Source organism: Notamacropus eugenii, chromosome 7 (assembly GCF_028372415.1).
Source record: "Notamacropus eugenii isolate mMacEug1 chromosome 7, mMacEug1.pri_v2, whole genome shotgun sequence".
Lineage (NCBI taxonomy): Eukaryota > Metazoa > Chordata > Mammalia > Diprotodontia > Macropodidae > Notamacropus > Notamacropus eugenii.
The window spans coordinates 9617398-9630875 of NC_092878.1; the positions used below are offsets into that span (position 1 = coordinate 9617398).

The 13478-nt window shown below is 53.0% G+C and overlaps 1 protein-coding gene across 1 annotated transcript in view; it reads left to right on the forward strand.

Annotated features, from left to right (window-relative positions):
- The window catches only part of ZFHX2 (zinc finger homeobox 2), a 29053-nt gene extending 16587 nt beyond the window's left edge, over positions 1-12466 (forward strand). Inside the window, exons 5-10 of the mRNA XM_072623122.1 lie at positions 1543-1614; positions 2346-2404; positions 4433-4633; positions 5052-5178; positions 5321-8770; positions 9089-12466. Of these exons, the coding sequence (XP_072479223.1) occupies positions 1543-1614; positions 2346-2404; positions 4433-4633; positions 5052-5178; positions 5321-8770; positions 9089-10038 (4859 nt within the window). The 3' untranslated portion in view covers positions 10039-12466. The remainder of the gene's footprint in view (positions 1-1542; positions 1615-2345; positions 2405-4432; positions 4634-5051; positions 5179-5320; positions 8771-9088) is intronic.
- Positions 12467-13478: the final 1012 nt, after the last annotated feature.

Sequence of the window (13478 nt, forward strand, 5' to 3'; positions counted from 1 at the left end):
TGAACAGAGGCAGAGAAAGGGTGGGGCACTGACAGTTTGGGAAGGGGATCAAGTACTGTCATGGAGGTGACAGAGAAGCGTGGCTGGCAAGGCGAGGGAAGTGGGTGTGTGATGGGGCAAGGAGGATGGAGGATTGTGGGACAGAAAGCAAAATGATAAAAGGAGATGTTGGCAAAGGAGGCAAGAGAGGCTCAGAGGAGCTACAGGGAGTGCGACAAAGCAGACCCAGGAGGTAGGAAATAAAGGGAGAGAGCAGGGCTGTGGGGTCACCAGGTGGAGGGCCAAGAATCAGGGAATTTCGGTAGAAACTTTCTGACTTGTGACAGGAAGCCAGTTTCCTAGCAGTGCTAGGGGAGGAGTTGGGGGGAGTGGGCTGAACCTAAGAAGGAGGGAGGAGAAAGGGATGGAAAAAGTTTAATGGTTCACTGGGGATAATGGGAACTGTGGGGAAGGGACACACACTGGACCTCTGATCCCACCCATTCCTGCTAAAGGAAGAGGCTTACACATAAGCTTTCCAAAATCTCCCCCTGCCCTTTGGGCAAGCTTAGGGCCTTGCATGATATCCTACTGTGCCTCAGCCTCATATAAGATGGACTTACAATTAAAGATGGGGGCCACAGATACTACCAGCTAAATGACGGGAAGATGGGATCAGGAGGGCCATGGGTGCTGGGCTCTCCAGAGACAAAGACGGGCAAGGGCACTGGCAGCAGGAACCAGGGAACAGGCTGCATTGACTGGTGCTAATTGAATTGCCAATATGCTGGCTGGAGTTAAGTGCCGGAGGGGCTCGGATCAATAGCTAACGATCTTGGCGCAGGGCTGAGTGGAGTTAAGGAACTTTAACACTTTAATTAGGCCGCCAACGAAAATAAATTCCTACACGTCTGTCAATTCTTCCTCTCGTGGTAATGTCTCCAGGCCCAGCAGCCCCTGCTTTGTGTTTCCTATCTGTTCTTCCTGAAACCACCTGAAACCACCCACCTTTGCCCACTGCGTTGTTACAGGAGGCATAGTACCAGGTGGAATGGGGAAGAGTGCGGAAGCTTAAACTCCAGGCCTGGCTCCACTTGTGTGGAGCCTCATGGCCTTGGGAACTCGCAGCAGTTCCCATTTATATACTGTGTAAGGGGGTGCAGAGTGCCCTGTGAGGGAAGTAGTGTGGGCTCATGTACGCGAGGAAACTGCACAGGGGAGGAAGGAGACTTACCTGTGCTGAACCCATACAGCATCTTATGCTCCTTCTACTATGCTAAAGTCACTTTTCTTATCTTCAGTTTTCTTATTCAGAAAAGGAAGGGATTGGATGAAGTGATTGTCCCACTTTAGTTGGATTCTCCTTCACCCCTCAGTACCTTTCCTCTTGGTCCTCACGTTTTTTCTGCTTTATGAAATTCATGTAATTCTTCCTCTTTCCTAACCTTTTCGACATTGTTTGCCCATCAATCTGTCCAGTTTATTCCTTTTTCTTTCCCTCCCATTTCTTCACTGAACCTTGCTATCCCATTAAGTTGGATTTTCTCTCCTACCCCTGTACAGGGAAAGGTCCTATCACTGCCCATATGGAGCCACCCACTGCAGAGAACACTCAGAACAAGGCCCCACCAGTAGGTGAGTTGCTCATACCCTCCCTCTTCCCAAACTACCCCTCCTCCCACTGGCCCCACAACCAGGACAATCTCAAGGCTGTACAGCTTCTGACGCCTCCCGGGTAGGCTTCTGGATGTTGGAGGGGAAGACCACTTTCAAAGCGAGGAGCCAAGAAGTTAAAGTTGAGGGGAGGAAGACTGAGTTAGGGGTGAACAAGAGAAGGCTCTGTGGTGATCCCCTTCAGTCTGGCAGTCTTGTGGAGGTTCTGTCATCTCTCCCCTTTGGATCCTGAATCCTCACTTGGCCCAAGCAAAAGAAACGTGTTCTCTTTGGCCCCTAGCTCTAGTTTTATTTGGCTATGTGTAGTGTACTTTCACAAATACAAAGACACATCCTGGCAGCCTCCATGACATTCATTTCTACAGAAGGAGGCAGTGCTAAGAGAGGTACTGCTATACATGCTGGGATAGAGAGTGTGTGTGTGTGTGTGTGCGCATGTGTGCATGTGCGTGCGCACGCGTGTGAGAGTCAGGGAGTAGGCAGAGGTGTTTCTCTGAGAAATCCAATGAGATCACATATGTAAAGTGCTTAGCACAGTCCCTGGCACACAGGTGCTACATAAATCCTTCTTCTCTTCCCCTTGCCCTTCCCTTCTCTACTACACTAATCCCAAAGGGGGTGAAAGCATATGAAAAATAAAACCAACTGGGTTTCCTGCGCTCATTCTGAACCTCTTTTCCTTCAATCCTCAGCTTCTGAAGAGGCAGAAAAGAGGACTGGCCCTTCGGGGGACAATACCAACCAGACTGTGGTCAGAACTGGGATGATTGGGAAGGGGCTTTATTAGGGAATTCGATGCTAGAAAAGGCAGAAGGAGGAATCCTACTCTGTACAGAGTTCTACAGAAAAGGAATTATAGAGCAAGAACAGACTCACACTCTTTAAATCAGTGGTTTTATTTCCCTTAATATGTTCACATACAATAACACTAGCTAACATTTACATAAGACTCTAGTTTACAAAATCCTCTCCCATGCAGCATAAGGTCACCTGCTTTTATTCAGCCACAGCCAGAGAAAAATCTAAAGAGTTATAATGGCTTTAGGTGTGAAAGAGTAAAGGGAGATGAGAAGGAAAAGGTGGGGTTAGCTTGAGGGAGAAAATCTAGGACTGGGGAAAGAGGGGGGTAGGGGGAATGCAGGGGAAAACAGCTGCTGGAGACTGAGAAAGGGATTCCCAGCCTCCTGGGAAGAGAAGTGGGACCAGTCTTGGGGCCCAGAAGGCTACAGTTTCTCTTTGGGTATTGTCCTGGCATCACTTCCCTCTACTTCCTGGGGAGGGAGGGTTAGGAGGAGCCCCAGGAAATGGAGGCACCCCCAGCTTAGATCACTCCCTAGGGCAGAAAAACACTGAGTGTCCAAAAGGCCTAGCATAGCCCAGGAGCACAGGCACACGGAGCTCTATTTAATATGGCTTCTCTTGGTTCCAAAAGTAAAAGAGGGAACAGGAGGTACAAAGCTGCCATTTCTACAATCTGAATCTGGACAAATCCAAATTTTAAAGAGCTCTCCAGCTCCCCAGAACAGGCAGGTCCCCCACAGTGTGACTACTACATCCCAGGGCAAAGGTGGCAACAGCAGAGGCAACGTTGCGGTCACTTTGGCTGTGTCCAGCAGGTCTAATCCCTGGCCTTCCTAATCTGGGTTCAAGTTGGGTGCAGTGAGAATGAGGGTTTGGCTCTAGGTCTCTCCACCCACTTATGCTTTTTCCTGGAGGCATCTGCCAACCACTTCCCAGTCACCAAAAAGTAAGTCACCCAAGTGAGGAATTCTGAGCTGCTTGAGTAGAGGCAGGCCCAGGCTTTGGGAGCACAGGCTTGATATTGAGACTGGAGACACAGTGCCCAGTACAGTGCTAGGCACTTTGATGACAAAAAATGAGAGAGAGGAGTCTCTCCCTGCTTCATCATACGAACTCTACACAGAGAGCTCTCACCCTCTCTTCCACCACCTCCATCTGCACTCCCCTTTCCCCGCCCCTTCAGAGGGGGAGGAGTGGATGGAAGGGGGACCTGAGCCAGAGGGAGGAGGCCAGGCCTGGGCCACTGGCCACTGGGGGAGCTGTGGTGTTTGTTTACAAAAAAAAAAAAAAAAAAAGGAAGAAGGAAAAGAAAGAGTGGGAGCTGAGCCGATTCGGAGGGAGGATGAGTGGGCTCCGAAACAGGCAGGTATGGCCTCCTTCCTAGAACGACTCTGGCTGCAGCAAGTGCCGAAGGGGCAGTGGGCAGGGGCAGGCCATGCTTCAGGGTTGGGAAAGTGCCCCTAGGGCCTAAGAGGAGAGAGGCCAGCGCCAGGAAGGGGAAAGGAGAGGAAGGTGTAGGCGTAGGCTGGGGAAAGGGGGAGAGATCCAAATGGCTAGGAGGAAGGGGGCTTACTGGGGGGGGCAGAGGGAGATGGAGAGAGGAAAGTAAGAGGAGCGAGAGCCACAGGAAAGTAGAGTATGGACGAGTTACAGGAAGAGAGGACAAAGAGGGAGGAGAGTGTGCAGCTCCCAGCAGGCCTCAGTCCCTGCCCCCAGGGAAGAGCCCCGAGACAGCTGGGGGTTGGATGTTTTTTGTGATGCCTTCCCATAAAGTGTTCTCATAAGCTCCTCAAGCTCTCTCAGTGATTTAAAAAGATCCAAGAACCCCAAAAGGCTCTGAGGTTCTAGGTTTATTAGCCAGGTGTTCTCAAGGCATGAGAAGTCCTGCCTTCAGGCTAGCTTTTTCCCAGAGCCAGGAGCCTAGCAGCCTATTGTCTCCTTCCTTATGTCCTTCCCACTCACCTATCCATCTACCCAGGTGTACTGCTGTCCATACTGCAGCTTCATCAGCCCTGTCAACGAGCAGGTACAGGCCCACACCATAGCCCAGCATGCCGTGCAGCCCAAGTACCGGTGCCCACTGTGCCAGGAGCAGCTGGTGGGACGCTCTGGTCTTCACTTCCACCTTAGCCACCTGCACAATGTAGTACCTGAATGTGTTGAAAAACTACTTCTGGTGGTGAGTGCCAGGCAAGAACCCCTGCGAATCCTCTGCTTTCTTTTTCACCCCTAACACTGCCTTGCAGAAAGGGAAAAAGAGATGCATTCTGGGGTGCTGGGATGGGGAGGGTAATAGCATGCCTCACCTTTCCCTCTCTAGTAAGCAGTTGATCAGCAGGCTCATCTCTCCCTTTTCCTGGCCTGGGGGGTGGGTCACGTTTTCCCCTTCCCCTGCTTGCGTACCACCCTACCAAAATCAACATCTACCCCGAGTGACTGTGAGAACAAACCAAATGAAGTGCCCATGACAACGCAGCAACTGGGCAGGCACTGGAGGAGAAGCTGGTCCTCTGATAATGGGAGGCGGGCACCAGTTCACTATAAGGGAGGAGTCTGGGGTGGAAGAGTTGGAGCGATCTGGACTTTTTTCTTTTTAGGCCACAACTGTGGGAATGACCTTTTTGACCAAAGTGCTGCCTGGGACTAGTCTCAGTTCCATAGGGGATAGCCCTGAACCCCCTACTCCTGGAACTGAACCAGTATCCAGTGGAGACTCAGCAGTGGGTAAGGGAAAAAGTTTGGGGGTTGGTTAGTAGGGGGAGGAGGTCAAGGGTATATGAACTGAGGAGATAAGATTAAGGAGACTAGAGTTGGGGGCTGGTGTAGTTTCCTCACTCAACCCTAATCCACTTCTCTCTTTTCTCAGGAGAAGGTCCCAACCTGATTCCAGAAGTCAATCCAGACCCTCTACCAGAGCCTCCTCCACCTCCAGCTGAGGCCCCTGACAAACCTCTGACAAGCCCGGAAAAGCCCCCTTCTCCAGCCCCTTCCCCACTCCCTCAGCCTGACCCCCAGACTGAAGAAGCATCCCCCACGATGCCCATAGTTGAAGAGGAAGATGGACCCACAGGGGATTCTCGCCCAGCAGAGCCAGCTCCTGCTGATGCCCGACATCCCCTGTCCTACCGTAAGACCACCAACTTTGCTCTAGACAAGTTCTTGGATCCTGCCCGGCCCTACAAGTGCACAGTATGTAAGGAATCTTTCACCCAGAAGAACATCCTCCTGGTACATTACAACTCTGTCTCCCATCTGCATAAGATGAAGAAAGCTGCCATTGACCCCTTGGCCCCAGCCAGAGGGGAGGGTGGTGCACCCCCAACAGCTACCACAGCCACAGACAAACCCTTCAAGTGCACAGTCTGCCGTGTCTCCTATAACCAGAGCTCTACCCTAGAGATTCACATGCGGTCAGTCCTGCACCAGACTCGGTCCCGGGGAGCCAAGACTGATGCCAAGGCTGAGGGACCAGAGAGGAACCAGGAAGAGTCCAAGGAGGCTGAGCCCGATGGGGTGGGGGTCACAGAGAAGAAGGCATCTGAGCCCGGCAGCCTGATTTCCGGGCTGCCCTTCCTGTCCCCACCACCACCACCCTTAGATCTACACCGTTTTTCAGCCCCTCTTTTTACTCCCCCAGTGCTGCCACCGTTCCCCCTTGTACCTGAGTCTTTGCTCAAGCTCCAGCAACAGCAGCTGCTCCTGCCCTTCTACCTGCATGACCTCAAGGTGGGGCCCAAGTTGGCACTGGCAGGGCCCACCCCTGTGCTGTCACTGCCACCCACCACCCAACCTCCCCCCCCACCTCCCCCTAAGGCCGAGCAGGCTGAGCAGGAACAAGAGCGGCCCTCAGTGGCTGAGGAGAAAAGCGAGGTGGGGCCTTCCTCCCCACCCTGCCAACCTCCCAATGAGGCAGCCCGGACTGCAGCCAAGGCCCTGCTGGAGAACTTTGGCTTTGAGCTTGTGATCCAATACAACGAGGGGAAGCAGTCAGCACCACCACCCCCAGCCCCACCTCCTCCTGAGGCCCTAGGGAGTGGGGACAAGCTGGCTTGTGGAGCCTGTGGGAAGCTCTTCTCCAACATGCTCATTCTCAAGACCCATGAGGAGCATGTCCATCGGCGCTTCCTGCCGTTTGAAGCCCTTAGCCGCTATGCAGCACAGTTCCGAAAGAGCTATGACAGCCTATATCCACCCCTAGCTGAGCTTCCCAAGCTTTCAGATGGTTCTGCAGACCCCTCTGTTCCCCAACTCTGTGCACCCTTTCTGGTGCCCGAAGCTGAGGCTGGGGCCAGCCAGCCTGCTGAGGAGCACTTCCGTCCAGGGCACTGGCCCCAAGAGGAGGAAGACCAGGGGAAGAGTCCCCTTCCTCCACCTGCACCTGCAGGCCGCCGCTTCTCCCGCACAAAATTCACTGAATTCCAGTCCCAGGCCCTGCAGTCCTTCTTTGAGACCAGCGCTTATCCCAAAGATGGGGAGGTGGAGCGGCTGGCAGGGCTCCTGGGCCTGGCCAGTCGCGTGGTGGTGGTGTGGTTCCAGAACGCTCGGCAGAAAGCCCGGAAGCATGCTGGGGACGGGGGTCCAGTACCAGCCATGGGAGCAGGCGGGGGGTCCTTGGCCTGCAAGCGCTGCCACACCACCTTCTCTTGCATCTTTGAGCTAGTTCGGCACCTCAAGAAATGCTATGATGACCGGCCGCCAGAAGAGGAGGAGGAGGGAGAAGAGGAGGAGGAGGAAGCAGCTGAGGAGGAAGAAGCTGAGGAAGAGCAAACACCAGAACCACCTGCTGGCCCGCAGGCTCCAGTGCCAGCATCTCCTGAGGAAGAAGAGCCATGCCAGGTAGAGAGAGAGATGGAGGCGCTGGCCCCAGCCCACACCTGTGACCAGTGCGCTGCTGCTTTTGCCAGCCAGGACCTCCTGAGCAGCCACCAAAGACTCCATTTTGTGCCACCAGTGCCACCTGGTGCCCCTCCACAGCTCTTGGACCTGCCGTTGTTAGTGTTTGGGGAGCGGGGTCCCCTGGTGCCAGGGCCCCCACCAGCCTCAGGGCCTCCTCTCAAACGCAAACATGAAGAAGGCAGCCTGTCACCAACAGGAAGCGAGGCCGGGGGACCTGGGGAGGGTGAGCCGCCCCGAGATAAGCGTCTCCGCACCACCATCCTGCCTGAGCAGCTGGAGATCTTGTACCGCTGGTACATGCAGGACTCCAACCCGACCCGCAAGATGCTAGACTGTATCTCTGAGGAGGTGGGGCTCAAAAAGCGGGTGGTACAAGTTTGGTTCCAGAACACCAGAGCCCGGGAGCGGAAGGGTCAGTTTCGAAGCACTCCTGGAAGCACATCCAGCCCAGCCATCAAGACCCCTGCCCCACCGACCCCTGTCCCCTTTACAAAATTTGGCATCTTAATGGGCAAAGTCGACGATGGAGCAGGAAGGGAAGTCTCCAAGCGAGAGGCACCCACCATCCCCTATGCAACAGCCTCTCCCATGGCTGGCCCTGTGTCCTTTGTACCACCTGGCAAAGAAGTGAAGGAGGCTAGTGCCACCCCATCAGATGCTACCCCAACTCCCCTACCCCCACCCCCACCTCCTGAGGAAGAGGCACCAGATGAGCCACTCAAGGCATCTCCAGAAAGTGAGGTCTGCAGCCCTTCAGGAGGGGATCTGAGTGACTCATCTGCTTCTAGCCTGGCTGAGCCAGAGTCCCCTGGTGCCGGGGGAGGGGGCAGTGGTGGGCCTGGAGGTGGAGCTGGGACCCCTGATGGGCTAGGCCAGCGGCGCTATCGGACCCAAATGAGCAGCCTGCAGCTGAAGATCATGAAGGCCTGCTACGAGGCCTACCGCACCCCAACCATGCAGGAATGTGAAGTCCTTGGAGAAGAGATCGGACTTCCAAAGAGAGTCATCCAGGTGTGGTTCCAGAATGCCCGTGCCAAGGAAAAGAAGGCCAAATTACAAGGGGCGGGAGGAGGTGGGGGAGGCAGCATCAGTGAAGGCCCCATGGGAGCTCCCCGAACTGACTGCCCCTACTGCGATGTCAAGTACGATTTCTACGTGTCCTGCCGGGGCCATCTGTTCTCCCGTCAGCATCTGGCCAAGCTGAAGGAGGCTGTCCGGGCCCAGCTCAAGAGTGAAAGCAAATGCTATGACTTGGCTCCTGCCCCTGAGGCTCCCCTGGTCCCTAAGGCCCCTCCACCCACCACAACTGCCACATTGCCCCTAGGGGCTGCCAGCGCCCTGCCTCGACTGGCCCCTGTGCTCCTGTCTGGTTCTGCTCTGGCCCAACCCCCACTGAGCAGCTTAGCCCCCTTCAATTCAGGTAAGTGAAGAGGAAGGGGATGACTCCCTTTAGTCAGAAATATCAATCTCTTCCCAAGGGACTTCTTTCTCCTCAGTCTGTCTTCTCCCTTTCCCCAAGCTTCCCTTCCCATCTCTACCCTGTTTTGCATTCTTCCTTTGATCCCATTTCAGGGGCAGAGGGGAAATGTAACTCACTGGGGGGTGATGGTGGGGCACATAGCCCCCTATAGAAGCCAGTGGGATTCTGGGATTCTGGTGGGGAGCAGACAGCACTGGTCAGGAGCTCTCCATCAGTGGTCTACCTGTCTCCTTACTTAACCCCTTCTCTCCTTCCCAGGCCCTGCAGCCTCTTCAGGCCTCATCAGCCTTGCTGCTGCCGCCTCTGTTTTGCCAGCTACCACAGTTGTCCAGCCCAGTCCAGCTCGCCCCTTACCTCAGAGAACAGATCAAACCAACTCCACTGCAGCAGACCCTGCTCTGGGGCCTCTTGCTGAACCTTCAGGGGATGACACCCCGGATGAGCGTAAGTGTGCTGCCACTGGGGTCACCACTTCCTCTACTGACGCCCTCAAGAATCTCAAGGCACTGAAGGCCACAGTACCCACCCTGCTAGGGGGCCAGTTTTTGCCCTTCCCCCTGCCAACAGCAGGGGGGGCTGCCCCTCCAGCCGTCTTTGGTCCACAGCTCCAAGGGGCCTACTTCCAGCAGCTCTATGGTATGAAAAAGGGGCTGTTCCCCATGAACCCTGTGATACCTCAGACCCTCATTGGGCTGCTCCCCAATGCCCTCCTCCAGCCACCACCCCAGCCCCCTGAACCTGCAGCCACAGCTCCCCTGAAGCCACCAGAGCTGCACCTCCCCAGTGAGGGTGAGCCCGGGGAAGCCGATGAATTGTTAGCGGGTACCACAGGCATTTCCACCGTGGATGTGACCCACCGCTACCTGTGCCGCCAGTGCAAGATGGCATTTGAGGGAGAGGCACCTGCTGCTGCCCACCAGAGGTCCTTCTGCTTCTTTGGAAGGGGTCCGGGGGCTGGTGTGCCCCCCCCCCTCCGAGTACCCATCTGTACCTACCACTGCCTGGCGTGTGAGGTGCTGCTGAGTGGGCGGGAGGCCCTAGCAGCACATCTGCGCTCCTCAGCGCACCGGCGCAAGGCGGCCCCTCCTCCACCCCCAGGAGGCCAGCCGGTCACCAACGCCACGGCTTTTGCCAAAGAGGAAGCAAGATTACCTCACACGGACTCCAACCCAAAAACTACTTCTACCTCTACACTTCTAGCTTTATAAACAGAGAAACCAAGATAGGGGAAGAGAGAAGGGCTCTTCAGCTCTTCCTGCATACCCCAAGGGGTTGCTGGTGGGAGCTCAAACCCCCGCCCATACCCCATGGCTCTGCCCATCCTGGGGGAGTCTTCAGACTTCGACCCTCAGTGGGCTTCACACACCCCACCTCCAGCAGTGTCCTGCCTCCTCCCCAACCCAGACACATAACCTGGCTCCGAGACTCCCTACAAACATACCCCTGTCCGACCCCATTATTACATGCACACTTACACAGCCTGCCTCCCCACATATATACACACATACCTGCCTTCCCCTACATTCTCATGGTCTCCAAAGGCCTCCTGCCTCTTCCCCACTATGTCCCCAGCCACATGCACCTATCCAACTCAAGTCCTCCCGTACTGTGCTACTGACTGAGAAACGCCAAAAAGAAGAGAGAAAAAAAGAAAACCCAAGAGGACGAAGGGGGAAGGAAAAAAAAATACCCCTCTCCTTTTCCCTCTCGGGCCTCCTTCGTCCAGAGCGCAACACCGGTCACAAACTCTTTCCAAGCTCCCAACTGGCCAGCCCCCACTGCTGGGGCCCAGGATGGGTAGGGAGTCTTGGAACTCTAACCAAACAAGAGGTGGGGCAGGGAGAGGGGTCCCCTACTCCCCTATCTCCCCTCCCTCTCCAGCAGGGGAACCTAGGTAGCCTGGACTCTTGAGGAAGCCGCTGCCAGGAACCCCTGTGCCCCTCTCCTTCCTACACCCCAGAACTGCAGTAACTTATTCTCAAAGGCTTTAAACACAGAGATCCTCTCAGCAGCCGTGGGCCAGCCCCTGGTCCCAGGCCTGCCACCATTGGGCCCAGCCTCTGGGACCCGGTGCCGCCCACCAACGGCAAATCCAAAGTTCTTTAAAAAACTGAGACACACACACAACCAAAAAAAAAGAGAGCACGAGAGAGCGTACGCACGAGAGAGAGATGGAGAGACCAGAGGAATGAACTAAAGAAAAATAATAAACTTGAAAAACACAGAAAAAACCCAACAGAAAACCCTTCCACCAAACAAATTGGTTTTTCCTGTTTGTGTCAATGCTTTGGTTCTTTAGATTTTAAAAATTCTCTTGTGTTAAGGGTTGTTTTTTAAATCTCCCCATTTCTTTGGAAGAACAAATGGTTTTTAGCCCCTGAAATGGTTGTTAAGCACCTCATGGGACTGAAAATAATGTCACCCTATCTTTTCCCCTCCCCTGTTACAGACACTGTGTGTTTAAGAGGAAAGGTAAAATCCTGACATGCGTAAGAATTTGTAATCACTTAAAAGCTCTTTCCCAGAGATAGAAGAGGGACTCTTGGAAACCCTGTCCAGAAAAATGTGGATGGATGTGACAAATTGGTTTGTGAATCCTAACTGTCCTTTCCTCCCTTTTTTACTTCCCTCCTAAACCTCAACTCCTATTCCCACTTCTTGATACTCCCTCATAATCCCCACTCCCTAAAGTACCTCATTCTCCATCTTCTTCTTTCCCTTTCACGTACTCCAGGTCTTTACACTCCTACCTTACGTCACACCACAGCCCGTTCTTCCATTGTTCAACAGCTGTTCAGCTGTCACGGGGAACTTAGAGGTGTTAGAATATGCCCATGAGACCACCGGGACCTGTTCCCCAACTGAGGGGGCTATTAGGAGAATAAGTGATGGCTTAAGCACAAAACAGGAGCTCCTGCTCCTCTCCTTAAAATGACAATTTTTATAAGCTAACATGGTGGTGAGGGACCAAGAAGCAGATGGTAGGTCTTGGTAAAGGAAAAGTCCTCACTACAAACTTTTTAGGCCTCCAGACTTTTTTCTGTCCCTCCTCCTGCATCCCTGCCCCTTTTCTTGTCCTCTGTTCTAACACTTTTCCTTCCTTCTCTATCTCCCACTTAACCATTAACCCTCCCCATGATTAAATCCATCCTGGAGTTTAGGTTTTCCAGTCAGTTAAATTTTCCATGCTAAACATCAGAGTTATGGCGATGTAGAAGAGTGAGAACAAAGGGGAGGGAAGAGAGAGGAGAGAAAACCTAGCTTTGTCCTAGAATTGCCACACAGTCTCATGATTTACAAAGTGCCCCAAAGTCAGTCACCACGACCTGGGTGGAATTGGAGGGGCAGAATTCCTCTGATGATGCCAAAAATGACCAGCTACCAATTCAGGTAGCAAGAGAAGTGACCCTCCTCCAACTGAGCCACGCTGCTCTTGCTAACATCTTTCTCTGCCTCCCTCTTGCTCCCCTCCCAAACTCCCCCCATTCAAATTCCATGTATAAAACTTATTTTCTTAGCAGCATGTGTATGAGGAAAGAGGCTTTTTAACTCTGTGCTTTATGGGAATGTGACTTGTATAAAGGTTGAAAACAAAAACACAGGAAAAAAATAAGAGGAAACATTTTCAAAACCAAACCCAACGTGGCAATGGCCTGGTATGGAGTGATGAGGTGTGGAGTTGCTTGTGGGTCCCTCCCATATCTTAGAGCTTTCCAACTGGAGAGGCAGGATGACTGGAATTTGGATAGAAAGCTTTACCCATCACATAGACTCTTGTGTGTATGTGCATGCAAACGGATACACTGACCTGGAAAACACAGGGGATACAAGTATAGTCACCAGTTGGTATAGGCTGGCACTACATTAGGCCAATCACACTCATCGAGATCCCTTGTGCCAAAAAAAAAAAAAAAGCCTAACCCCATTGAACTGAGTAAATCAAAGGGGCTATTGTTCTACGCAGTTTCAGACTGGTACCACTCTCGACCAATCCCTTTTTCAAACCAGAAAGTCCTCTGATCCCACTCTAGCAGGCTGGCCTGTTGTGCAGACAACTGCATCAGGCCATTTTTGTAAGATGCTGGAAGGCAGAGGTAGTCAATTTGGGGTGAGTGCCACTTATTTCCAAGTCCCCTGGAATGATGCCAACATGACTTTTCTTTATTCAGACCCAGCCCTCATCTGGTTTCCAGATCCATTCACCTTGGAATCTTTGTGCATTTACACACAGATCTACTTAAGAGGCGAGTCTTAATTTTACTTCTCTACCTGAACTCTAGTAGATTAATAGACCTGACAATGTGGCAACTTAGGCCAGACCACAAAGGGGAGAGGATCTAAGGGCTTCTAAAGAACCAAGGGCCTGGAAAGGCATCCAAACTTGGTTCTAGTTTAGATATTGTAGCTAGAAATGGTACCCGGGGAGTGGCAATGATCTTGACTGATTTTCCCACCAGGACAATTGTGCATGAAACTAGACAAGGAAATGGCATGAGGTACTTTAAGGGCAAAGTGGTCTTCACTGTTTGAGGTTGAGGATAAAAGAACCTGGCTCTCTGCTCCTGACAACCCTTGGAGTACACCCATCCAAAATCTAGACACTTGCATACCACTCTCAGACATAATGCTGCCCTCCAGGAAACCAACA